Raw genomic sequence first — 25,495 nt, forward strand, 5'->3', positions numbered from 1 at the left:
TATGTGTCCCATCTGCCTTTCCCACAGATGAGTCCTCTGGTTTGCCTTTGACAACTGACACTTTCCATTCAAGGCTGAGTCCTTTGGCCTGGGCATTCACTAACCTGATGGCTCATCTTCCCATCAGGGGGAGTGCACCACCAGCCTTATCAGGTCTTCATCCACAGCAATAGTGGCAACTAAATTTTATTGACTTCAGCACAGATTTGTTTAATATAGATTTAATCTAACCATCCAACGTCTTATGGCAGGATGGCTTCCTCAAGCTTCCAGAAAAGCCAACTCAAGTAGGGTGATAATCAACAAGCGTGCTTTCCTCTTCCAGATAAGGGTGGAAAGTAAATGGAAGCTGTAATTCAAGCACAGACCGTCAAGCTGCTGGATCTTGTGTCCCCAAGTCACACACACAAAGCCCAATGACTGCAACCATTAACACTGTTCCTCGGCAATAGCACATCTGATAGTCCTTCAGTTCAGTTCCAGTACTCAGTAGCACTTGAAGAGGAGTTTGGATTCATACCCGCCTTTCTCTCCTGTAAGGACACACAAAGGGGCTTACAAATCCTTTCCCTTCCTCTCCCCACAACAGACACCTTAGGAGATAGGTGGGGCTGAGAGAGTTCAGAGATAACTATGACTAATCTAAGGTATGGAGGAGTGGAGAAACAAATCTGGTTCATCAGATGAGACTGCCGCACTTGTGGAGAAATGGGGAATCAAATCTGGTTCGCCAGACTTGAGTCCACCTGCTCTTAACCACTACACCGTGCTGGCTTTCTCCGGACATGTCATGTTGGTAATGACTCCGTTTAAAGAAGACCTACAGGAGTGGTCAGTGGAAGACGACACATGCAAGGCAGATCCTTCCAGCTTCGCTCAATGGGCAGATTGGTAGATATGGCCACTTTTTTAGTTGAGGTGCCGCTGCTCTTTGCCTCACCTAATCAGAACAAGATTGGTAGCTTGGACATCTGCATCAAGATTGACACCACCTCTGCAAAAGCACACATGAACAGGAAAGTGGGCACCAAATCCAGAGTGCTGCACAGAGCCTCCAGTGACCACTGCTTGTGGGCAGAGAAATGTTGTAAACCACCCAGAGCCCTCCGGGGGTGGGCGGTATAAAAGTCAAATACATAATAATAATAAATACCTTCACTCCCTAAGGGCGGTGGTTCCCTGAATATCCAAACGAGTGCTTGAGCCAAAGCAGCCTGCGCTGGGAGGATGTCTCTAAACCCAGAGTTCCTCCTGAGTGTGGTTCTTCATTTTGGTTAATGACAACTGTGTCCGCCGCTCTCCACAAAGTGATTATCGCTGATCATCAAGACTATATCACACTAGTTAGAAAAGAAATGCATCCACAGGTGGCAAACCCCCCTCGTATTCTGCTGTTTCTACAAGGCGGCCTGGCCTGTACGATCAGGGTCTGAGGAGGCAGATACTGGCTGCAGCCTCCATATTGGACATTCCCACATTCGACATCCACTACTTCCCAGTCCAAACAGTGAATGTGGTAGTCCACTTGAACCTGGTGGAGGAGCATCCCTCTGATTTCTCATGCAGATGTTTCTTTTCTTTAGCTTCTGTAGCCAAGGGCCTCTGTTTATTCTCCAAGGATAATAACCCAACCCGACCCTCTTGCTTCGACGTTTCACAAATTGTAGGATTGCCTGCTTTCTTTTCATCCCAAAACAGTCCATCAGAGGGAAAAATCTGTATCGGGCTTTGCACGTCTACATTAGGTGAATCAAGCTGATCAGAAAATTGGGTTCCTTGTTTCTGCTGGATGTTAAGGGAGGAAGATGCTCAGCATATGGCTGCAGAAGGCCATCTCTTCCCAAGAGCACCAGAGGGGAAAATTGCACACTCCATTAAAAGGACGCTGACAACAGTGGCTTTCACCATCACATCCTCAGGTTTTTAGACATCTGCAAGGCAGAAACTTGGGCTCTCGTGGCCCACATTTCTTACCTAGAATTAACTCCATGGCTTTAGCTGACATGCCAAATAGGGTTCCACACGTGGTATCTTCCTTCCGCTGAATCTGTGGAAAACATTCCCTCCTGCACACAGCTTTGTAATGTCCCAAGCGATGTGACGTCAGTAACAACTCCAATGCTTGCGCAGAATACCTTTACCTTTTAAGTGTTACCACAGAGGGTCCCCAGCTGCATGGGGCCAGATAAGACTTTTGCCCAGCAAGGCTTTTGATTGGCTCTGCCGAATTTTCAAAATGTGGCTTTGGCAGCTGCTGCCACCACAGCACAAGGATCTGCACTGCTTCTGAAGTTAAGTTGTGGCAGCCATTTTGTGACTGGCTCTTCTTCCTGTGGCAGCCATTTTGTGACTGCGCCCACTATGCCGTGAGAGAATTCCAAATGTGCCCACAGGCGCAAAAAGGTTGGTGACCTCTGGTGATACAGGACGTCTTTCCCAAGTGAAAACTGGGCTGTTATTTCAGAAAGAGGACATCCCAGATCCACCTGATCACTTGGCTGCTCAGGTTCAGAGAGGGCGCAGGTGAGGAGAGGGTCTGCCAAAGCATCCCTATGCATGCATCTAAATGTATCTGTGTTCTAATTCACTTATACCCAGAGTTTTGTATGTTTTGTCAATCTTGTTAACATTACTATCAAAGTTCTTCAACTGCTGCTCTTAGCATCGTATCTTATGAGGTTATGGTTCTACATAATTCCTGGAATGGCAGGATGACCCTGTGCAGTTCTCAGCAGGGCCCCGACTGCAGCTGTCCTCCCAGGAACAGCAGCCCCACTTCCTGCCTCCCGGGATCACAGCACAAACAGCACCTCAAGCATTCACAGGAAAGCCTCCTCTCCCCTCGGGTTGAATGAATTCTCCTGTTAAGTCACTGCTCCATTCAGGAAAAACCCCAGGGACCAATGTTTATACACAGGTAGCACTTTAGTGCTCACATCCCATTTGAACACATCACAAAGACAAGGGCAGGGAACCGTTGCTATGAAAAAAAGCTACTCATACAGGGACTTTGGCAGGCAAATCCATTTCTTTTCCAAGGCAAGCCTCAACTGCACAGATCACGGTGCAGCAAAAGTGGACTCCACAGAACACTTCTTAAAATTAGTCTGACAAATGAAAAAGGATTCTGGAGAGCTGCTTGTGGTGACAGTCCGAGTTCTTCTCTGAAGTGTGTTTTCCTCAGTGTTCTTCTAAGCCCCCCAACTCCGGCTGGCCCTGCTCCTGTGACAAAGGCCCAGGAAGCGGTTCCAGGCTGCCGATTTTCCCATGAGATGAGAATCCTACTGCAGAACCACAGGAGGATTATGAGAGCTTTCATATACAAAACAGAAATCATGTTCAACTTTTGGTGGTTACAGAAACAAAAAGAAGAGCACTGGTTTTCATTATGAATTGCCAGAACACCTTAATACCCAGCAGTAAGTTTACAGCAGAATGCCCAAGTATCCCTTAATCCTACTCAACTATGCTTTGACACAGTTTCTGGTGATCAAAACAGTACTTCAAAAATTCAGCCAGGCAAATGCCACATTCCTTCCTGCCTTGGTCCAGAGTAGCCCCCACCCTGCAAATGTGACACCAACTGTTTTTCCCGCAGTGAGCCATTCCTTCCACCTAGGAGGAAGGCCCAGGGCCCAGTATGTGCATGGGGGAGGATCAGGAATGGGACAGAACAAAGGCACAGCTTCACCCTCTTCCGCAGAGCAATTAAACACACAAAGAACGGTTACAAAATGCAATCTGCAGCATGCAGCGACCCCGCCCCTTTACTCACTGCTCCTATGAGAACTGGTCATATCTGGAACAGCCCCCTCCTCACCCAGAGGCAAGACCCCGTCGAGAGGGGGAAGGCAGCACGCTCCATTGCTGTGAAAAGACAAGCCACTTCCTCTCCTTTTAAACTTGCAAGGTTGTCTTTATTTTGTTCTTTATAATTTGAAAATGAAAAGAAATAGTATGGAGTCAATTTCTTTCTTTTTTAAATATTTGTTCTATGTATTTACAAGCTGTAAAGTTGCACTAGAGGTTCTGAAAGGACTGCTACTAATTCCTCCTTCTCCAGGGCAGCACTTGTTTGCACTCAGCCAGGTATCCCAAGCAGTCTGGTCCACAGCTGGTTTTTCAAACTCGCTCCTTCGGTTCCAATGTCACGCTTTGTTCTTTTTGTTCTTTTTTTTGGAAGCAAGCTCAGAGGCGGGCAGAAAGGTCTGGTGGCCATTTGTGAAGAGTTCCTCCCCTCCGCTAGCTCATTCCCAACCCCCTTGAGGATTTATTACACAGCTACCGTGCTCTGAAACAAAACTGAGGTGGATCTGCAAGGGAGGGAAATTTATTTCTCTGCTTTTTTGTCTATTTTACAATTTGTTACAGAAACTGCAAATTTAAAAATTACACTGACATTTGCAGTCCTTAGAATAATAAATTAAAAGTTCCCACTTTTTTTCCTAAACAGATTTGTTTCTTTTTAAAGTATGAGTCCTTGTTTAAAAAGGAAAAAGATTAAAACAGAAAATATTTTCTATAAATAATAGATGTATTTTGGTTTAGTGCTCCTGCCCTCAGGTTTGAAGTGGACTTGAATTTTCAAGTAGTTTTCCGTCCTCCATGATCACCTTTTGCGTTTACATCTATTTTTTCCTCTCCCGCTCGTGCACATGCGGGAGAAGGGGGGGGGGGTTCTGCGCGAGAATTGGCCTTGCTGCACTGTGATTGGCGAAGACATGAACCTTTGTTAAAAAAAAATACTTAAATTGTTTTTTTTTTTGTATTCAGTTTTAATTATCCTCCGACTCCTCTTCGGCTTCCCGAAGCCACGTAAAGAAGGCCGTGACTGATTTAAGCGCTACACCTTTCCCATTCTGCTCTGCTGGGTCTTTGCTGCTTTCCCATTTGTAGAAGGCATCCTCTGATATCACTTCCTCATCGTACAGGCAATCGAAAAACATCCGTAACAAATCTGCAGGAAGAGAAGAATATCCTCTGAACAGCATTTATTGGCTCAGCATCACATGAATGCATGGAACTGGTCCATCTAGTTCTGGACTGAACTGCAGTAGTTCTCCTGAGCCCAGTGCAAAGTATCTTTTCTGAGCAATATTGATGCCCAAGATTCTTAAAACAGACAGTCTAAGGAACAAACCTGGGATTGCCTGCCTGCCTGCACACCAAGCAGTCCTCACCCACTAGGGATGGATCACGGTCTCAGTTCAAAGTGTCACTTGCAGAACTGCAGATATGGTGAAGGGAATCCTGCCTAGCTTATGACGTCATGCAGACTTAGAAGGTTCTGACATTGCAAATTTGAATGGTATGTTTAGACCAGGGGTAGGGAACCTGTGGCTCTCCAGATGTTCAGGAACTACAATTCCCATCAGCCCCTACCAGCATGGCCAATTGGCCGCAGGTTCCCTACCCCTGTTTTAGACAATGCTGGCACCCCGTTCTGAATATATTTATTAGTGCTCGGAGTCTTTTAGGCACATGAGAATCCAGACCCCCCCCCCCCCATCACATAAAGAGAGATGCACACCTGTCTAGCACTTGAGCAAATACCAAGTCCTAAGAGATTATATATTCCATGTATCCCCTGGAGGTTGTTTGAAAGGGGGGAAAGAAGGCTTTTGCACAGATGATGGGGTTCATAAGGCTGAAGCAGAAGGCTGTGCATGTGAACTTTTGTCAGGACACCCATACCTTCCTTTGAAGAAACTCTGAGCTCTTGCGGCAGGAATAGCCCTTTCTTTCCCTTGTTAAACTGGGACTGGGGAGAGGAAGGATGTCTCCTCTGGGAGTTTCAAAAAAATCAATTACTTTTCAACATACTTCCAGCAGGACAATACACGGTCAGGCCTACAAGTGGGGGGGGGGAGGGGGGGGGTGATGGGCTCAATTTTTTTTCCAGCAAAACCTCTCTGATAGCAGAAGCAGAGTTATGTAACACAAGTCAATGTTCTGTCAGCCCTACAACCAGAGACGTTCACTGAGCAGCGAGACAACTTCTGCCCACACTGCACAAAGCTGACTTAAGAGTCCAAGCAACACAGGCTGTCAAATGGGAGGACACTTACTAGGAGGCTGATCAAGTTTTACTATTGATGCTTGTAGTGCGTAAAGTGCTTGTAGTTCCTTCTCCGTGTCCGAGCCTAGGTACTTAAGTAAGATCGGCACTCTCTGCTTGATAACAGCAGTGTCCACTCGTAAGCTAGAACTATCCACTGAAAAGAAAAAGAAGAGACCTGCGTCAGGCTGTGGCTGAGGGGAGGGCAGGCCAGGTCTGCCTCCAGAAGACAGGACAATTGCAGAAGACTTCATGGGAGTTTGGGCCAACCACATGACAGACAAGATGCGCTGAGAGAAAGTGGCTGCCATCCCACCCTGCCCTCAGACACAAAGATCAGGAACTGAGACACACTTGTGATACTAACAACGCAGGCTCAGTTCTCAGCTTTACTGAGTTGCTGAAATAGACAACACCACGTTTCCCACCAATTAAACACTTGTCGAGCCACATAAAGATGCTCAAGAACACCAAGTGATATGGTGACTTTCATGACCTAGAAAATGAAAAGTGAGAAAGCACCCATGCCCACACAACAGGAAGGAGAAAGTCCTCTTCCCCAAAGTGAACACCAAGGATTGCCGAGGGGCGGGGTGTGTGTGTGTGTGTGTGTGTGTGTGTGTGTGTGTGTGTGTGTGTGTGTGTGTGTGTGTGTGTGTGTGTGGTGGTGGTGGTGGTGGTGGTGGTGGAATTAACATTTCATCCTTTCCAACAATATAAGTCTGGATGAAAACCAACTGCTGTACAACAATACCTTGGACTTACTTGGGAAGGTGTCTTCTCTACAGTATGGCAAAGTAATCTAGCTGGTTTAGGTCACATCCCCAATAATTTAGGCAGGGCTATGTAAATTTTTATGCACCCTCTTCAGTATAGCCAAGTCCTGATCGACCTTGGTCCCAAGATAATTGTTCCCACTATCCTGGGTGGGTTTCTGGATAACTTTGCCCTACTGTAGATGTGCCCCCTGTGCACAGAGCAGGCTGCCCCTGTGCAGTCTTTAAACAATTCCCCTTATCCTCCTCCGTCAAAGAAGAAGGGGCTGTGGGGACCTTTCCTTTCTCCATGCTGAGCAGATCTGGTGGACAAATTCGCACTCAGCTTTGAGAAGCCCAGAGCAAGGATCAAAGCTCCTGCCCTGAGTGAGCAGGAACTGGAGAGAGGTCGGCCTCGTCAGCCAGGAGAGGATGCCAAAAAAACAAACACATAGCCCTGCTGGAAATATTGGGGGCGTGACCTAAACTAGATGGATGAGTGAAGCCCTATGGTAAAAGATGTCAACTGTTCCTTCCCCATCCTCAATTGACTTGGATTTAAAGTCGTGATGATTCTTTGTTTATGCTGATAAAGGACTGATCTGCTTTGATTCAAAGAGGACCCCCAAAGTCCACTGTGCCAAAAGCCTGTGTCTCAGAGCCCAACTAGATGGGATGAAACATGGGGAATCCTGATCTAACTCCCATCATGCCACTGTCAAAGGCTGTTTGCAGGAAAGAAAGCTCCCAAGCACTCTGGGGCCAACAGGGATCATTGCTGTCACCCAGGAGGAGAAAGGGCTGGAGGCTGAGACCGCTTCTCCCCTCTATGCTGAGGTTATCAGGGGTCCCCCGAGTGTCTAGTTTGGCTCTCTGGGTCACCGTGTGCTGGAGTCATTCTTCATGCACAGGGAATGATAGTAACAGACAAATTCTGTGGTTAAACAATGCGCAACTCACCTATAATAGCTGCTTTACAAACTGCTGTCATTAAAGCTCTAAGGAATGTCGGTGAACTCATCTGGCTTTCATCTAGATTTGCCTAAAATGAAGAGCGGGAAGTCCGTTAGTTGCCTTCATAAACAATTGCTGGCCACAGGAGAGCCAAGGCTTCCGAAGGCTGCTGAAGCTGGCTGGTTTGCCAAATCAGCTCCTCACTGGAGCCACAGGGAGCAGGCGAGAGACACCCCTCCTGTGGGAGTCCCTTCAGCCAGAGCACGCCTGTTGAAGCACATGGCCCACAGAGAGACACTGAGGGCAAGGATCTACTCTGCCACATGGATGTTGGCTGCAGCAAAACACTGGCCTGGAAAATACAACTGGTGATAGCCGCAACTCTCAGGGACTAATCTGGCACAAGGGGCAAGTGCCAGAGACCAGCTGGGTCATGCCAGCCAGCCAGCAAAGGGAGCCTGTACCTCTACCCAGTCAAAGATCTGCTCGTCGTTCGCCTTGTCCTCCATAATGAGTTTCTCCAGCTGTTTGTTCAGCTCTTCAGCAGAGAGTTCTTTCTTTGAAAGTGCTTCTGAGGAACCGGAACTGTCAGTCTCTGTGAAGTCCAACTTCTGCAGAGACGAGGAGGAGAAGGGAGTTTCCATCTATCCCTTGTTGGACTCTCCAACTGCCCCTCCTGCCCACCACCCCACAATCAAGACAGGAGCAGTCTTCATCGCGATTCCTGCCTGTCCAACTCCTGTGTGCCCTGGGACCAGAGTCTCCCTGGGCTAGTCCCCCTGCCCATTGTTGAGGCCTTCCACTCAAGAGCATCCCTTGTCAGGGTTTCTTCTCACTGGGCCTCACAGTGCTATAGCAGGGTTCACTCCTGCTGAGTCCCGAGTGCCACATTAAAACAAGATGTCATTTACCCAGGACTTGGGTTAAGCCGTTTACATTGCTGGAAGGCTGTTCACATAGTCGTCGTCGTGGCCCCCCCCCGCCCCCCCCCCCAAATCCTTTTCTTTGTTTTTTACTGTATACTGCTGGGCTGCTGCTGGATATTTTTCCAGTAGCTTTTTATGGTTTATAATGCTTTATTAAAAGATTTTCTTGCTGCTGGTAATGGCTTTGGAAGTCAAGGGAGAAAGACTTTTCATCCAAGTCAAGCCAAGAGTTGTGCAGCCACACATGGGCACCCCCATTCATTAAATCGGTCACTTTCTTGTACGCAGGATGCTGTCCCCGCAGAGCATCCTGGCCCCAACGTACCTGCTCCATGAGAAATGCCTGGACCTCTTCTCCTTCTGGTAAGAAGTCTTTCCAGCTGAGGCCAGCCTCCCTCCACAAGGCTGCCACTTTCTTATGGCTCTAGAACACAAAGGGAGCCCCTCGGCTGTGAACCTGGGAGGGGCAGCCAAGGGGCCCAGGCAGGCCGTCCCTAGGGGGGAAGGAGTGGCTGCAGAGGAGGCCTCGTTGGCAGCAGCGACTGGGCCACCCCGCAGAAGGGTCTGGCAGTGCACTACTGGGGGGTACTGGCAGCATTTCACAGCGGAGGGGGAAAGAATGCTCAGGCCATGACGGTGGGCCCTTCAGAGAAAGGAGAGTGACCGGGAAGCTCAAACAACATTCCGAAGCTGACCTCAAGGGTCTCCAGAATTTTTTTTTTTTGGGGGGGTGGCTGTTTCTGAACTGCCCACGCAGACTTCACAACCATCTCTGAAAAATCTGCACTCAGCCCACAAGACTGCTGGCTTTCCCCCAGCACTGCCACCTGCCTGGCCCCATCACTGTCGTTATTCGTCCGTGGAAGTGGCCCCTGGCACACTCACCATTTGTTTGCATAGAAGGTGCAGCATTTCGGAAAGTAAGATCCCGGCTCTTCCGACTGGAAGCAGAGGCTTGCTAAATTCTCTGCAATGGAACAGCAACAAACAGGGACTTTTGAGACGGAGGCTGCGGAAGAATCCCACCAAGGACTTCTCAAGGGGCAGCCCTTCTGCTCTGCTTGACAAGCTCTCTGGACTCATCCATGGAATGCCAGCTCCAGCTCCAGCCAGGGCTGGCTTTGCTACCCATCCCCAAAGGAAGAGCTCTGCTTACGTCAGAAGTTCTCGCATAGAGATCCCTCCTTCTTTTAACATGGGGGTCACTAGCTCAGCCAAGTACAACCAGATGTGTGGGATATCAATAGCCATGTCATCTGCGGTCTCCAAAGTGTCTGAAAACCTACAGGAGAAAGTCACCCTGGTCAATTCACATTCCGTCTGGGAGCCTGCACTGGTCACTTCCGAGTGAATGATGCTATGTGTATGATTCTTGTGTATCATCCACAAAAGAGAACACCCAAAAATCGTTCTTCCTTCCCTGGCAGTCTACCCACCCCTTGAAGAAGTCCTCCTTGCTTAGTTTTTCTGACTGCACCAGCTGATACAGCAACTGGCCCATGTGATCTCTGGTGATCTGGCTCCTCTCAAGGGTGGATTCCACTCCCACTTGCACGAAGACAGGCAGCACATCCGGAACGTTCAGCTCCTCCACACACTGCATTGCTTCCTGTGCAGGCAACACAAGGGAGGGGGGACACAGAGGCTGTCTTCTTGGTGCCTGCGAATCTCATCTCAACATTCAGACAAAAGATGGGAATCCCATGCAAGCCGCCCGTTAGGGCACGGTGACCCACTCCCTCCCCAGAAGCTGCTATGGCGGTCCTGCTGGGGGCTGCCGTTCCACTTGCCTTGTAGTCGTTAATGTGCAAGAATTCATCAATGATTGATCTGCACTTTCTCTCCACTTCCTCGTCTGACAGGGCAGGCTTGCTGTCTTGGGCAGGGTAGGTGGGAATCTCAACTTTGGCTTTTGAAATGGTTAAAGAGAAGATTAACGCACAGGCATGAAGCAGAAGGCAGCTTCCTTGGGACCACTCCCCACCAGTGGAACTGAAAAAGTCCTTGTGAATCATTCTCACCAGGGGGCCAGCCCCGCCCCAAGAACCTATCCTATCACATTTGACGTGCAGGAGGGGGAGGAAGGGAAAACATGGGTAGCAGCACCCACAGTTCCTTCCTGTCTCATTGACTTAGGCTTACTTTCCATAGGGGAGAGCTTGTGCCCAAAATTTCACAGGAAAAGAAAGGTTTGAAGGAAGTACAAGGTGGCCTCATCAGGGGAGAGGCGGCTGCAGGCAGACAAGAGAAAGGGCTGGCAGGAGCAGAAGACCGTGAGGCAGCTGAGGGGTGGTGCTGTGAACATCACCAGGGGCCAAGAGCAAGGAGTTGGGGAGTCGATGGGGAGACGACGGATAGAGAAAACAGCCCTGTGGGCAGTGGCAGCAAGGGGGAGTGCTCTGCCAGCAGAGAGGGCGGTGTGCCAGTGGAGGGGGGGAGGGCAACACAGAGAGGGTGACCTCCTCAGCATGAACTGCAGCACAGATTCAAAGGTGGACCATTCAGTGGGCTCAGGCATTCTTCTCTGTGCTCCTCTAGGTTAATGTTGCTCTGCTTGCTTTCTAAGAATTCTATGGCTAAAATCATTAAGAATATGAAAGTCCACAAGGAATTCTGTCCACTACCCACCTTAACAGAAACTCTCTACACACAAAAGCAACCAGCAGCCACCCACCCACCCCGGCTTTTTGACATGAGGGACACTGCAGCCGTTTGGAGGCTGAATGCAGATGAAATCACAGACAAGCAGGTAGGTGAAGCTGCTCCCCCGCCTGGCAGCTGCTCCCCCGCCTGGCCTCCACAGTCCCCAGCAGGCTCAGCAGGGCTCCCCACAGCTCCCAAGTGCTGGTCAGAAGGCCCCAGGCAGGCAGCACACATAGGAGAAGGGAAACTCACCCACTTCCTTGACTTTGCTCCGGTCTGCCTCCGTGCTGTTCCGGTCACTCTCCAGGCCACCAGTTAACTGTTTCACTGTCTCCAGCATCTCCCGCCGCTGCTCCTCTTGAGCTTGGTTGTCCAGGAGGAGTTCTTTGCTGCTGCTGCCCCGCAGGAAGGTGCCGGGCCGGGAAACAGAAGAGGGCAGCAGCTTGTCATTCTTCTCCCTGCCCGAGCTCCCACGACTGCAGGAAGAAAGACGTTGCACGGGCTGCTGCCTGACCCCATCAGGGCATTTATACCAACCAACCTCTACTGTGAACTGCGACTAAGAATAAGCAGAAAAATTCAGGTCTCCCCAGAAGAGGGGCCAGAGGCTGGTTTTAAGGGAACGGGTGAAATGCCATGCTTCTCACCCAGGAAGGCATGCACGGGTGGGTGGTCCTGCTCTGCCCGCTGGTGCCTCTGAGGCAGCATCACCCACGGCCTTCTTGAAAAATAAGACCCAGAGACCCAGTAGTCGGCTGCTCACTGCTTACCTGGTTAAGGCCCGGCGAGAGTCCAATTCTGACGAGGTGACAGACGCTGACACGGATGACACGGGAGGCTGCAGTGCAGAGAAGCGGTTCAAACTAGTGGCACTTGGTCGTAGGGAATCTGCAAGAGGATGTTGGGGAGAGTGACAGCCGTCTCTAGAGCACAGCAGCTCCACCCACGACCACCTGGACTCTGGGGCAGGAGTCTGTTTTGCGCCTGGGAATATTTGAGAGGCCGACAACAAGCCAGGTAGGGAGCCCCAGGGCAGCGAGAGGACAGGATTCAGTGGGCCAGGAGAAGCAGGATCTGGCCATCTCGAAAGCCACCCAAACATCCTGACGGGCATGAACCTGGCTAGTTGGCAAGCTCACACCACAATTCAACAACGGGTTACAAAGCCACCGAAACAGGGCAGATGCTTTCATGATCAGCTCTTTATTTCTCTCAATGCCAGTAACTAAGACTGATAACTCCATTTAATCCGAATTAAGAATGCTTGTTAGTGGGAAACACAGCCCTTTGTGCTTAGGCATTTTAGCTCACTGGAGTTAAAGACCTGCACCACAAAACACAGAACTTTGTGTGAGGGAAAGATTATGCAAGTATTGCTGCTGATCAGGCTCATCATCCCTCAGGCCCTCCAGATGTTATGGACTACAGTTCCAATCATCCCCTGCCAGAATCATGCTGGCAGGGGATGATGGGAACTGTAGTCCATAACATCTGGAGGGATGCGAGTTTGACACCTGTGCCTCAGGGCAAACGGAGATCTGATTCTGAGGTCCATGCTAAGCCGAAGAATGTGGGATTTCATTTAAAAAAAGACACATGCACCGAGTAGCCGGTCCTTTCGACAGAGAGGAGGGGCTCAGCAGGGGGCAAGCTACACAACGTTTCAGGGGCTCAGGCCAGAGAAGCACAAGGGGCAACGGCTGAACAAACATGCATATGCAAAAGGACTCTGGTGGCCTCAATTACGCCAGTCCTGGCATCTGACCACTGGGTCTCGTTTTAGTCACTCTTGGAGCAGGATTCTGAGGTGGCTTCTCAAAAGCCAGGCCACAATCAGAAAGCCTGGCTGACAAGTCGGGGGAGGGGGGGAACTCTGTACTTCCCCCGAGGAGGCCATGTTCTGAGCCCTGGAGCAGAGAGAAGGAAAGAGAGCCCCGTGCTTACCAATCTCGCTGACCTTCGCTCCGCCACTGCTGCCTTTTCCCCAGCTGCCCAGCTGGGCTTTAGGCACAAGCTGGATCTTTTCATCAATTGTGGGCTGCAAGACACAAGAGGGCTCATCAGGCGGAGTCTGCTCGGGGCGGGGGCGGCTCTTTGGCAAGCGGCCAGGAGGAACTGCCCGTCTCCCCACAAAGGCAGCACACATCAGTCAAGCACGCTTGAAGAACAGCTTCCAGGTGGAAGGGGTATGAAAACCTGGGGCCAGGTGAACTGCACAGTTTTCGGCGGTCCCCCCAGCCAGTCCTCTCACCAAGGGCCTCTTCTCAAATACACACCTTTGTGATTTTAAGGAACTTGGTGGGGTCCAGAACACGGCTGTTCTTCGCCCCTTGCACAGTGTTCCAGCCCCCATCCTCCACCCTCTGGACTCCTCCTACAAAGAAACAGACAGATACAGGATGGAAGCTCAGGGCAAGATTCTGAAGGTGTTTTCAGGGAAACTGTCCTGCACACTTCTGCCCATTCCAGCTAGAGAGGCCCCCTCCAGCCAAAGAGAACACCACAGATGAGCCTGCCCTCCAGTCCAGCCTTCCAATGAGTGCGCTTGCTGACGCACCACTCAGGAGCCAAGACAGGCGAGCACAAGGCATGGTGCCAGGACTTACCAGGCCTCCTCTTCTCTTTGGTCATCAACTGCTGGACTTTCCGTTGCTCCTCCTGCTCTTCAATTTTTGCTTCTTTATGGATCTGTTCTATTGTCTTGGGGCCTTGATCTGCCCTTCGTGATACCCAGTTACACTGCAAAAGATGGGAGGACAAACCCTGTAAGGGAGGCATTCCTTACAGCAGTGGTGTATTCCTCACACAAACTATGCAGATCCGGTAGGAGCCCATTCCTATCTGCTTTCATGTCTGTCCCTTTTTGTTTTTTTGTTAAGTTTATAAACTGGGAAGACCGTGGATCTAGGATTCCACTGCACAAGCAGCCTGTGGCCAGTGGGGAAAAATATCCTGTCGCTCTAATGGAGGTTATTATTCCTAATAATATGGAAATGGGAAGCTGAAGCTCTTTATGGCATGGAGGTAAATAACACCCTGACAAGACTCTACCGAAGGCAGGTGGCACTCCTTTGCCCCTCTCCTTGTAAGGCACCCTGGGAAACTGACGGTACGAGCAGACAAACAAAGTGGGTCAAGACACTTAGCGGAGGACTGCTCTGAGAACGGTGATCAAATTCCCAACGAAAACCATCAACAAAGCCAGGCCTGTCCTTGAGCAACCACTCTGACCCACCAGCCTGCTTTTCAGATCTCTTCTGGTCACATCTCTCACCAAACACATACCTGCCTGAGGTCTATGACATCTTGAAGCATGAACCGGATCCTAGATGAAGTTTTCCTCTCTTTCACTATCTTCTCCATTTGGTTGAAATACTGATCCATTCGAGGCTGGAAGACAGACAAATGCCCTCACCATCTCTGCCAGCAGAGGGGGGTCATTCCAGGGAGCCTCAGTGTGTCCAGTTGATCCCCAAAGCAAATCACAGTAGTGGTAAACTCTAAATGTTTGGGGGTGACTGAACTTCCCAAGTGAACAGCAGAAAGAGGACAAAACACAAGCCTCCAGAAGGGCACCGAGTGGGCTCCGTCCTCCAACCAGATCTGGAAATCTCTGCCAAGTTTACTTGAAGCCTGGAGTGAATGTAGGAAGCGAAATCTGTTCGCTCACCACAGATGGAGAACACAGCAAGAATTGGGATGACCATCAAACTCTCAAGCTGATGTCAATTCATCAAACATGAACTGCAGGATTCCTAATTTGTGGCAATATGAGGTCAGCGAATGGGGGAAAGGCTGGTGCCACTTAGAATGCCCCCCCCCCCCCCCAAGCCTGGACCAGTTTGTCATGACTGCGGCCCTGCCTCACCTTGGCTTTCTCAAAGTCCAAGTCTTTGCCAATGGTGGTCAAGAGGCGGCAGAGGCACTCCAAGGACTCCTCGTCGTGGTTCTTCAGCAGCTTCACCACGCAGTCGTGCATGATGGCCTCCGTCAGCATCTTCAGCTTGAAGAGCTCTCCAATGAACTTGATGTTGCCAATGGAGCGCCGGCGGGCCTTGTCCTTGGCCTCCTCCAGCTCATCGTGAAGCCGTGTCCTCTCCTCCGGCTGCAGCACAGGAAAGGGAATGTCCACAAGGGGTCAGAGCGGCCATCCCACGACCGCACAGCCAGAGACACCCACCTTCTTATTCCCAGCACCAGTGAAAAACAAACCCCTCTGTCCACATTCAGCCAAACGAGGCATACCCGGCCCCCGCCCCCAGACGCTCTGCGGAAGGAACTTCGCTGGAGACTTACCGTGGTGGCAGCTTCCAGCTCCTTCTGCTTTTTCTCAAAGACATCATCGTCAGCTTTGTCCTTTTCAAATTCCTTCTGGCAGCGATTCAGCAGCAACTTGCGGAAATTGACGGTGCTTCCAGGCTTCTCTGCCATGGGCACTTTTAGCTACGCCCAGCACAAGGGAAGCAAAAGTCAGGTCCCCTCTGTAATTCCTGACTTATTCACCAGAGAACACCAATTCTGCCCCACCCCCACCCCACCCCGGGGAAGGGGAGAAGGAATCCTCCACTTTGGGGCCTCTCCCCCAGGGCCATTCAACTGGCCGGCAGGGGGACTTGCCAGCAGCAAACTGGGGCCACAGGAAGTGACATCATCCCATCACTAGTGATGCATGGATGCTCTGGTATTTGGGCAAAAACTCTATGGTAAGAACAGCTTCTACCATAGAGTTCTTGCCCAAATACCAGAGTGTCCCTGTGTCACCGGCTACATGATATCAATGCACTGCCCATGACAGAAGCCCATGCTTGAGTTGATCCACTTGCTATCCCTGCTTCTTTCATGGGGGACAGTCTGAGGGCAACATCCACCCACGGCTGCTCTCGGCACAGTCCCTCCCATTTGACTGCACGGAGCAGATTCCACAACAAGGCTCTGATGCTTATCTGAATGATCTGCAAGGGACCATCCCATGACACCAGCCGCTGTATTCAAATCCCACCCAAGCTGCGAGAGTCATTTGTTTCAGCCTGAGCTCACCAGACCACCCCCTGTCCTTCCCCTAGCCAGGAACCCTCCCCTCCCCAGCCTCACCGTGACAAGACATCGACACATGTTCGCATAGGCCACAGAGAAGCTGGGCTCATCAATCGCCTTCTCAAACACCAGGTCAATGATGCCTTTCAGCCTTTCTTCTGTGTCCACAGTTAGATCGGTCACTTGCTTCATTAGCTGATTGAACATCTGCGGGGTCAGCTTGTTCAAGATACTTCGCACTTTGCGGAACAGCTCCTGAAGCAAAAGCAGAAGCAGATGCAAGAGAAAGGCCGCCAAATGTGGTGAGATGGAGAGAAATGGTGGGGGTTGCCCCAAGGCAGCTTACGGTACCCCCCCCCCTCTGCATTTATGTTGGATCCGCCAGCACGCCAACAGTGGCCCACTGTGAATTCCACAAAACTCCCCCACACACAAAGCCCCCTCCATACAAGACCAGTTGGAACAAACAGCTCCACCCACTTGAGGAGGGCAAGGCAGAGATAGTCAGACTCAACAAGACTGTGAGAAGGACCCTTGGCACGCGGGAGGCTTCTTTCTTTATTCCAAAGGCAGAAATATTCCAGAAGAGGCAGTAGGTTGTCTGGTATCCTGATCCCTTTTCCATGCAACGTGAAACCCAAGGGAAGCCAGGCTGGCACCCAAAGATCTCACCTGGGTCTTGATGCTCTCGGGGTCTTCTGGCTGCGTCTCACGTTTCAGGCTGGGCTTCCAGGCATTCTCGGATTTCTTCAGGTGGATGTCCTCTTTGACGCAAACCGTGATGATCTTTCGGGGCTCTCGCCTCTGACCAGGCTGAGATCTCCGTGGCCCAACATTCAACAGCTAAGACAAAAATTCCCCCACCCAAAATTACATTCCCTTGGCTTAGACAGAGACGCATAGCAACATGACATGCTCCGGCAGCCTGTGAGAAGTCCTGCAAGCAGCGTCTGAATGGGGGGGAGGAAGGTCTGGGGCTGCCTGGGCTACACTCCTGACGTTTGGGGAAGGCCCACCTCACCCTGGAAGCAGTGCTGGTTTGGAAAACTCTGCTGATGCTGCCGTCCTTTTTCGTAAATGAATGTCACAACAACTTAAAGAGTAGCAATGGTTTTCTCACAAAATCCAACTAAGCTGCTCAGGCAGGGAAAAAGCGACATGCTCCCCTCCTCCCGCAAAGGCAAGCCCACATCTGAGGAGGAGACAATGAGCCCCAAGTCCTCCCTCACCCCCTTCCCCTTGCAAAGAACAGGAAAACCCTCCTTCCCCCCCAGAACAGCCACTGCCGCTGCAAAGCACAGCCTCCAGCTCCGCCTTCGGAGGGATGCCCACTGCCCTCCCACTGCCTCCCACCAGGTTTCTCCAAGCACAAAAATCAAGGGAGACATCCCCCGGCCCCTCCATGCTGAGGGGCAGCTTAAGTGCAGGCACTAAACTGCAACTAGTTCTGTCAGGGCTCGGCACCTGGGCAGGCCACTCACGCTGTGGCAATGGGGAGACAACTCTGCTCTTTAGAGAGACCAAATCCTGCTTCACAGTGGACGTGTCCAAGTTCATCTGCAATATTTGGTGCGCGGCTTGACAAGTACAGAAAACACACACCACAGGAGCACACAAGTCCACCCATCGGCACCAAGCCTCACAAGCGGAGAACTGATTTCACTGAGCTCAACCTGTCACTCAAACATGGTCCATGCAGGCTGACCCACAACACCCCCTAAGCGACTGCTGCCAAAGGCAGAGCGGGCCCTTCCTTCAGCAGCCCTGGCTACGAAGGCACAAGGATCTCGGAACCTCTCCGCGTCAGCTTAATGGCACACAACCTGCTTCAGTCCTGCCCTTTTCCTCAGGCATCTGGAAAGAGAAATGGGCCCACTGGCACGCCCCAGGACTCAGCAGGCCCAAACCAACTGCGGCTGAGAGAGAAGCTCTCCTGACGGGCCTCCATGCAACACAGTCAAAGAACATGGACAGGGACAACTCTAACCAAGGCCTTGGGGCACCAGCAGCTGACATTCTTCTCCTGGTCAGTCCCTTATTCCAACTGGCTTCCAGGAAGTGAAGGGTGCAGAAGGAAATCCTTCCTTCTGCCCACGGTCAAGGACTCCGTGCCCACACCACCTCTGGACACTCCCCACTGACTTCTCTTTCTCCATCCCCTCCAACAGCCAGGCTTCCCTTGTGGCCACCAACCTCAGGAACACCACTGGAGGAAGGAGCTGAAACGTCAGCACAGGGGCCACGTCTCGTGGGAAAGGGGGTGGTTAGCAATGAGCCCCTTCCACAGCTCTTGCTTTTTGGCACAGGGCGCCCCAGAGAGGACAAGGGGCACACAAATCCCCCTGCCCCATGAGGCAGCCCAAGACACAGAGGTTGTAGCTCTCAGGTGGCCAAGGACATGTTCCCCCCAGCTCCTGCTGCCTCACGCGTGCCCACAACACACATGGCAGGTATTCGGCCTCATCTGAATTCCTTGGGAAACAATACATTACCCAGGTGAGTGTTTTTCAGGACCCCCAGGTTACTGAAATGCCATTACTTTCACAAAACACAATGGAGGAAGCTGCCAGTCAGGAACACAAGGGGGGAAATGCACTCTGCCCTGAATGCTTTCGAGCAAGACTTACCTGATCTCCCCCTCTCTCTCCTCAGGACCGCAAAGGGCAGCCCCGGGCGAATCCAGCTCAGGCCAAAGTTCCAGCTCGCCCTCTGCTGGGGATGTCCCACCCACCACTGAAGAGACTGCCTAGAGAAGGGACAAGGCAAGGCGGGCGGCTGGGTGCCTCTGGCTCCTCTCTCGGGAGGAAGGGGGAGAGAGCCCTTCGCAGAAAGAGGGGAGGGGGGAGAGGGTGGCTTACCCCTATCGACAGGTTCCGCAGGGGTGGGTGAGAGACCAACAAAGGGCAGGCTGGGGTGCCACACCGAGCAAGAGACTGGAGGCCAGGAGGGGGCTGCACTTTGCAGGCCTGGAGAGAGACAAAAGGGGGCGGGGGGGCAAGTCATCCACAGGTCAGGCTTAGCTTTGGATGCCCTCCCCGCAGAGGGCCAGGCACACAGCATGCCACACGCAGGCAGGGCGGATGGTGGGCCCTGCAAAAGAAGCCCCACAGAACACCCAGCCTCCTGCATGTACCTACTTCCTGTTCAAAGCCCCCAGCTGAGCAAGCAGTCAGCACTCTTGGCAGGCTCCAGCCAGAGCCTCAGAGGCGCAGCGACCCCTGCTGTGCCCGTCTCTGCTGGCCACTTTCCATACCTCTGCCAGTTCTCTTGGGAGGGGAGGGGAGGATATTACTCTTCAGCCAACCAGAGCCCAGGCAGAAAAGGAAACCGGTAGATTACAGGGAAGAAAAGAAACAGCCAGCCAGGGAAGAAGAGACAAGTGATGGTGACGGGTGGAAGGAAAGCAAGTGGAGGCCCTCTCTGTCCCAAGCTTTGGTCTCTCTTTCTCGTTACTGCAGCAGAGCTCCAGTGTGCCTGTGTGAAAGCAGCAGGGAAGGGGGCTCCTGACCGAAGGAACAACTCCAAAGACTCACACTTGCGGCTGCCGCCCGTCCACCAGGGATCTGTCTACCAAAATCAGCAAACGCTGGTGTGAAATCTGGACCCCGTGCCAAGATGCGAGGATCCAACGTTCGGAGAGTCAGCTTTGGCTGATTGATCTGTATGGGAAGGAGAGCACAAAGCAAAGGGTCACCACGCCTGCCCTTCAGCGCACCAGGCAGAACTGACGCTCAGGGCCTTCAGGCTATCCGAGTATAAGGTTCCTCCTGTGGCAGGTTGCAAAGCTCACCAGCTGCAGAGAGCTGGGAGGAGTGCTTCACAGAGCCACGTTTCAAAAGAAACACAACAAGTCAAGAGCAGACCTGGAAAAGGAAGAGGAAAGAGAGAGGGTCCCCAGAGCAGCTCTTTTGGGTTCTTGTTTATGCAGTCTGCACTCCAAAGATCCCCACTCTGGTCTCCCCAGCAACCCCCTGGCCAGGCCAGAAGCAGCATGACAGGCAGGCTGTGCTTTTCAGAGACTGGACACTAGGCCCCCCTCCCAACAGATGCCCACCTCTTGGACCCCTCACCTTGTCAAGGACAACCTCGCTGATGGGTGGCAATCCCTCTGGCTTCTGAATGCAGGCAGGCATGAACTGGAAGTCCAGGAGGAACTCCCGGTCATACTGCTTCTTCCCGTTGGAGTCCAGGGGCTTCCACTGCTCTGTGTTGACAAATGCAAGGCCTCAGAAGGGGACCCTCCCCCTCTCTCCCCAGCAAACACACACCCTGCCTGGAAGCCTCACTCTTAGCACAGGCCAGCTGGGCACAATTACACACACACACACACACACACACACACACACACCGCTGTTGGGAGAAGAAGGTCAAAGGGAAAGGGAACCCCTCTAGCCTACTGACTAGACTGCTGGATCTAAATGTCTACTCAGCCACTTTGGGTAATGCCGCTCTCTAAGTGGATGTGTGGGAGACGGCTCAACTCTGAGCTTTCAAAAGTGGTGGTGGTGGTGGTAAAAACTCTCACAGCAAAGGGCCCTCATCCCAAAACCAAAGGAAAAGTGAACACAAGGCCCCCTTGCAGACCAACTGCACACAGTGTTTTCCACAAAGGAAACACCCCAACCAACCCTCACATACCTGGTAGAGAACACAGAGCATGCTTCGCGCCCCCACCCTCCCCAAACCACACATCACTCTGCTCCACTCCATTCAATGGTCTGGGCAGAGACTCTACGAGACTTGGAGGATGCTGGGCTGCAGTTCAGAAGCCGACAGTGTAGTAAGCACTGACAACAGAGTAGGGGACTCTGGCTAAAGAGCTTTGAGGCTCGTGGGGTTTTTTTTGCTTCCTGAAGAGCAGGAACGCCTCTGGGGTCAAAGCAGAAGACGGAGGCGCCAGAGCCCAAGAGTCTACTAACTGCTTCAGTTCAGAGAAGGAAGCAGACGCTGAAGAGTGATCAGAAAACCAGGTGGGCTTTTTGCTGAGAACATCTGCCTTGGAGCTCTGCTTTCCTCTCCCAGAGGAAAATAACATGCAACTCACAGCACAGGAAGCTATGTTGCTCCGATGAGGGACCACGGAGCTCTGGAGGGACCTGGGAGTTCCAGCTACAAGGGCTCCCACCTGAGAGCTGGAATGGAAGCCATGCACAGGCCCGGGGCCCCAAGGCTATTCTGCAGCCTCTTTGACAGTGTCTCTTTTCAGGCAACACCTCAGTCCTTGGCTACCAGAAACACACAGTGACTTCTCTACAACAGATGAGCAAAATACGACAAGGAGAGCTGGGGGGACTTACCTGGCTTATACTGGCAAGGTGGACCTTCGCTCGGACTGTCAAGGCAGCCTGCTTGCCCGTCGCCTCCTTCCCCCTCCAAAACATTCTCAGCGCCATTGCGGATGGGCTCACCCCCTTCCTGTTCCCCGTTTTCTTCCACGACTTTTGCTATTTTAAGGTCAAAGGGGGAGTCTCTCCCATGACTCACTGCCTCTTGCTCAGATTCTTCAAGTCTTAGCTCGGCTCTCCGCTCCTCTTCCACTTGAGGCGGCTAAAGCGTAAACAAATCCACAATTGACACTTCCTTTGCCTCAAGCAGTTGCTCAACCCAACCTCAGAAAGAGAGAACATTATGGAATTAAACAGGAACAGCGTCTGCTTCATCTGGTCCCCAAAGTCCAAAGAGTCTCAGGACAGCCTCGTTACTATTCCACATACTTGGATGAGAACAGCTCCAAAGCGCCCCCTGGAATCCTGGATGCTGGCAGCACATTCAGCAACAGTCCATCCTGGATGGAAGGAGACGCAGGGAGAAGCCCTGGGGCTCCTCTGATTAAGGAACGGGCTCTGTCTGTGACGTGTTTGGGATTTACAAACCGGACTGCCCCGGACATTTGGGGAGGGCTCCCTATGCCCCTCACCTTGGACTCAGCCTCCACCTCCTCAACGGCTTGGCTCCGGTCTTTTGGTTTCTTCCACGTCTTTGGTGCAGTTACAGCTGGTTGGGCTACAAGACAAACAAGTAGGCACGTTACTTGCCAGTTCAAAACTACGGCCATGGCTTCCTTTCTGAATCCACTCCAAGTCCAGATTCAAAGGCAAACTGTCCCTGTCTGAAGATGAGGCAAAGAGGGCCACTGTCTCTACTGGAAATTTCCATTCAAAAGATTGCCAGACAGCAACCGTGACACTAATTGGAGGGAAGGCCATTTGCGTGCACACACATACACACACACACACCCATGGCACTTGTGACAAAGCAGTCAGCCTTGGCAGGACCATGCCACCATCTCCTCTGAGAGAAGGGAGTGGCACCTCAGGATCTTGCAAATACAATTTTTCACAGGAAGAATAACCACTCATCACAATTGATTTTGATACCACAGTCAAATACTACAGCATGCTCACAATATGTGACTCTTTCACATATGCCAGTGTTCCAGGTAAGCTGTGGAGAAGAGATGTAGAAGCCAAAGCTGAAAAATGCCAACATTTGCACCATCTCTGAAGAGTCTAAAATATTTTTCCAGATCTGCTGGAGGCTAGTATAACCTCTACTACACAGAGGCCGATTTCCTGAAAGCAGAACAGGTGTGTCGGGGAGGGGGAACTGTAGAGCTAAAAGGACCTGCACCAGCCATCCCACACACGCACCCAGCCCCAATCAAATCACACCATCCCACCAATTCCTGCTCTCCATACCAAATGCCTTGACTGCAGATCCTGATGCAAATCCGCCTTTGCTTGCTTTTACAAGACACGAGCCCAGCAACTAACAACATTTATTCCAGCTCAATTAACTTTTCACTGTTAGATGCACAAAGCATTCATCTATTAGGCAGACACTATTACACCAGAGGTGGCGGAAAGCACACCCAAGTTGAAGCAGACTTATTTTCAAGGCCAGAGACATTCAGAGCTGGTTTGCTGTTGCCTGACTCTGTGTTGTGACCCTGGAATTCCTTTGTGGTCTCCCATCCAAGTAATAATTAGGGCTGACCCGGCTTCGCTTTTGATCAGACCAACCAGACACACATAGGTAGTTTGCCACTGCCTGCTTCGGTTGGCCCTGGACTTCCTCAGTGGCCTCCCATTGGAATACTGACCAGGGTCAACCCTGCTTAGCTCCTGAGATCTGACGAGGTTGGCCTAGCCTGGTCACAGTATGTTTAGACAAGAAGTTGTGAAAAACATAGGATAGGCGGGCAGGGAATACTGACCAAAAGGAAGGGTATTTTTTGATCCAATCGAAAGAGTGATTGATCCATTTAGAGTGGGCGAGGAGCACTCCCAAATATGCAGAATAAGGTTAAAATAAAAACTAAATTTATAAAATTTATAAAATTGACAGTTTCAGTCAGAAAACTGTATAGATGAGCTAATTAATATCTATAATGGGCTGCCAGGTATTACCAACTTCAGTGAGTCTGAAATAAAAAGTTTTTCTTAAACCCTTGAGGTGGGAAAGTCAGAGAGAACTTAATTTCCACAGAGCCTGCCTATAGTATCACAGTTCTAATTTTGCTCTGTTTTGTTTCTGTGTGCAATGAGACAAAGGAACAAAATAAGCACCATAAAAATACACTGAGGTGTGAGCAGCTTATCGTGGGTAGTAGAGCTGGAGGTGTGGAGGTGAGCCAGAAAGGGAAATGTGGGGCTTGTTCCACAAAACGAAAAGGAAAGAGGAGGCCAGTCCCGGCACCATCCCAGGTCATTTGCTTCCCCAGGAGGGCAAGGCAGGCGCAACTGGTGACTACCCTGGCTCAGAAAGCACTCTGGCCGCAGAGAGAAGAGACCATCGGCTGCTGTCAGCAGGCCCAGGTGCAACAAGCAAGACACACTGGGGTCACCAAACTGTCCAAAGGCTGCCTCAGAAGCCCCACAGCAAAAGCCCACCCCAAGACAATAGGCCTATTTAACCTTCCCCACCCCCACCCCTTGCCTCTGCTTAATTACACTATTGAAGCAGGGTAGGATCAGGCCCCTCCCCTGAGTACCTTACCTCCAAGTGAAGTCATCAGAAAAGGAAACCAAGAAGCAATAATGTGCCCATTAAAACAAATCCACCCTGAGGAACTTCTACATTTAATGTCAGAGTTATTGGAAAGGGTGAGAGCTATTAAGTGCAAAGCGGTACCTCTCCGCATCTCTCTCTCAGCCCAGCACACTGCAGAGACCACTGACCGACGGGCCACTTCTTCCACCAAAATGGGCATCAAAGTCCCGCCAAAATCCCAGGCCCTGGAGGGGGCCGTCAGCAGGGAGGGAGGCTGTGGACGCAGCCAAGGGAAGAGAACAGTCCTGTTGCCAGGCCATGATGCAACGGCAGAAGACTATGACATACACCCCTGTCAAGGCTCAAGAGGAGTCCTGGGCTCCATGGACACTCGGGCCTGGTAGGGACGTCAGAGATGGGTTAGAACATCTGTAGCTGACTAAAACCAAAAGCAGCACGGCGTGGGTGGGTGGGTATGCCACTGGGCAGCTGCTGCTGTTCATTCCCAGGTCAGTGGAAGGCTTGGTGGACACACCAGAAGGTCTCACGAGGGCAACCCGTCCTTGCTGGCACAGCAGTTCTGGTCAGGAAAGCCCAACAGACGCTCTTCCATCAGAACAACGGCACCAGTCACTGAGAACTGGGATGGAGATGATGCCCAGGCCCTCAACATCACTTCCAGCAATGGTTTTTTCCCCAAGGATCTTTTTCCCTACACCAGGAGAACAAGGGTGACGGGGGCTACAGAACTCCAGGAGGGGAGCTACACCCAGCAACAGAAGAAATGGCTGATTGTTAAGACAAAGGTATGTTAATGACAGCTGCCCACTATCAGAGATGGTGATCTCCTTGCTTATCATACCATTCCTGGATCCAAAGCGCTCCACTGCTTGCGCAATTGTCCATGCCATCTTTCACATGGCCCAAGATCATGTTTCCCACCCAGAAAGCAAGTTTTGGCAATGCAGGTGAAGAACTGAAATGCACTGGAATTGGGACCAGCATTTGCCATAGAGAAGAAGACGAGCGTGGATTTATACCCCGTCTTAAAGTGGCTTTGACAGGCTTGGCCATGAAATCAAGCGTGGGTGTGTGTGTGGTGGGGGGGGGGGGGGGGGAGATAATATCAGCAG

The 25,495-nt window shown here is 51.4% G+C and overlaps 1 protein-coding gene across 14 annotated transcripts in view; it reads right to left on the minus strand.

Moving 5' to 3' along the window:
- Positions 1–3,895: 3,895 nt before the first annotated feature.
- Positions 3,896–25,495, minus strand: part of EIF4G3 (eukaryotic translation initiation factor 4 gamma 3) — a 62,839-nt gene continuing 41,239 nt past the window's right edge. For 11 of the 14 annotated variants that reach the window (XM_048519171.1, XM_048519169.1, XM_048519167.1 and 8 more), the window contains 24 exons: positions 22,288–22,373; positions 21,668–21,917; positions 20,441–20,574; positions 19,904–20,029; positions 19,229–19,336; positions 17,043–17,213; positions 16,428–16,625; positions 15,633–15,779; positions 15,205–15,441; positions 14,622–14,726; positions 13,943–14,075; positions 13,613–13,710; positions 13,281–13,374; positions 12,107–12,224; positions 11,589–11,812; positions 10,484–10,602; positions 10,130–10,302; positions 9,850–9,975; positions 9,579–9,660; positions 9,019–9,117; positions 8,232–8,378; positions 7,774–7,855; positions 6,069–6,215; positions 3,896–4,957 (listed from right to left, as the gene is read on the minus strand). In XM_048519171.1, the coding sequence (XP_048375128.1) occupies positions 4,776–4,957; positions 6,069–6,215; positions 7,774–7,855; positions 8,232–8,378; positions 9,019–9,117; positions 9,579–9,660; positions 9,850–9,975; positions 10,130–10,302; positions 10,484–10,602; positions 11,589–11,812; positions 12,107–12,224; positions 13,281–13,374; positions 13,613–13,710; positions 13,943–14,075; positions 14,622–14,726; positions 15,205–15,441; positions 15,633–15,779; positions 16,428–16,625; positions 17,043–17,213; positions 19,229–19,336; positions 19,904–20,029; positions 20,441–20,574; positions 21,668–21,917; positions 22,288–22,373 (3,386 nt within the window). In that variant the 3' untranslated portion in view covers positions 3,896–4,775. The remainder of the gene's footprint in view (positions 4,958–6,068; positions 6,216–7,773; positions 7,856–8,231; positions 8,379–9,018; positions 9,118–9,578; positions 9,661–9,849; positions 9,976–10,129; positions 10,303–10,483; positions 10,603–11,588; positions 11,813–12,106; positions 12,225–13,280; positions 13,375–13,612; positions 13,711–13,942; positions 14,076–14,621; positions 14,727–15,204; positions 15,442–15,632; positions 15,780–16,427; positions 16,626–17,042; positions 17,214–19,228; positions 19,337–19,903; positions 20,030–20,440; positions 20,575–21,667; positions 21,918–22,287; positions 22,374–25,495) is intronic. The other 3 variants (XM_048519168.1, XM_048519162.1, XM_048519170.1) reach the window with 3 other exon arrangements.

This window comes from Sphaerodactylus townsendi, linkage group LG16 (genome assembly GCF_021028975.2).
Source record: "Sphaerodactylus townsendi isolate TG3544 linkage group LG16, MPM_Stown_v2.3, whole genome shotgun sequence".
In the NCBI taxonomy this organism is placed as follows: domain Eukaryota; kingdom Metazoa; phylum Chordata; class Lepidosauria; order Squamata; family Sphaerodactylidae; genus Sphaerodactylus; species Sphaerodactylus townsendi.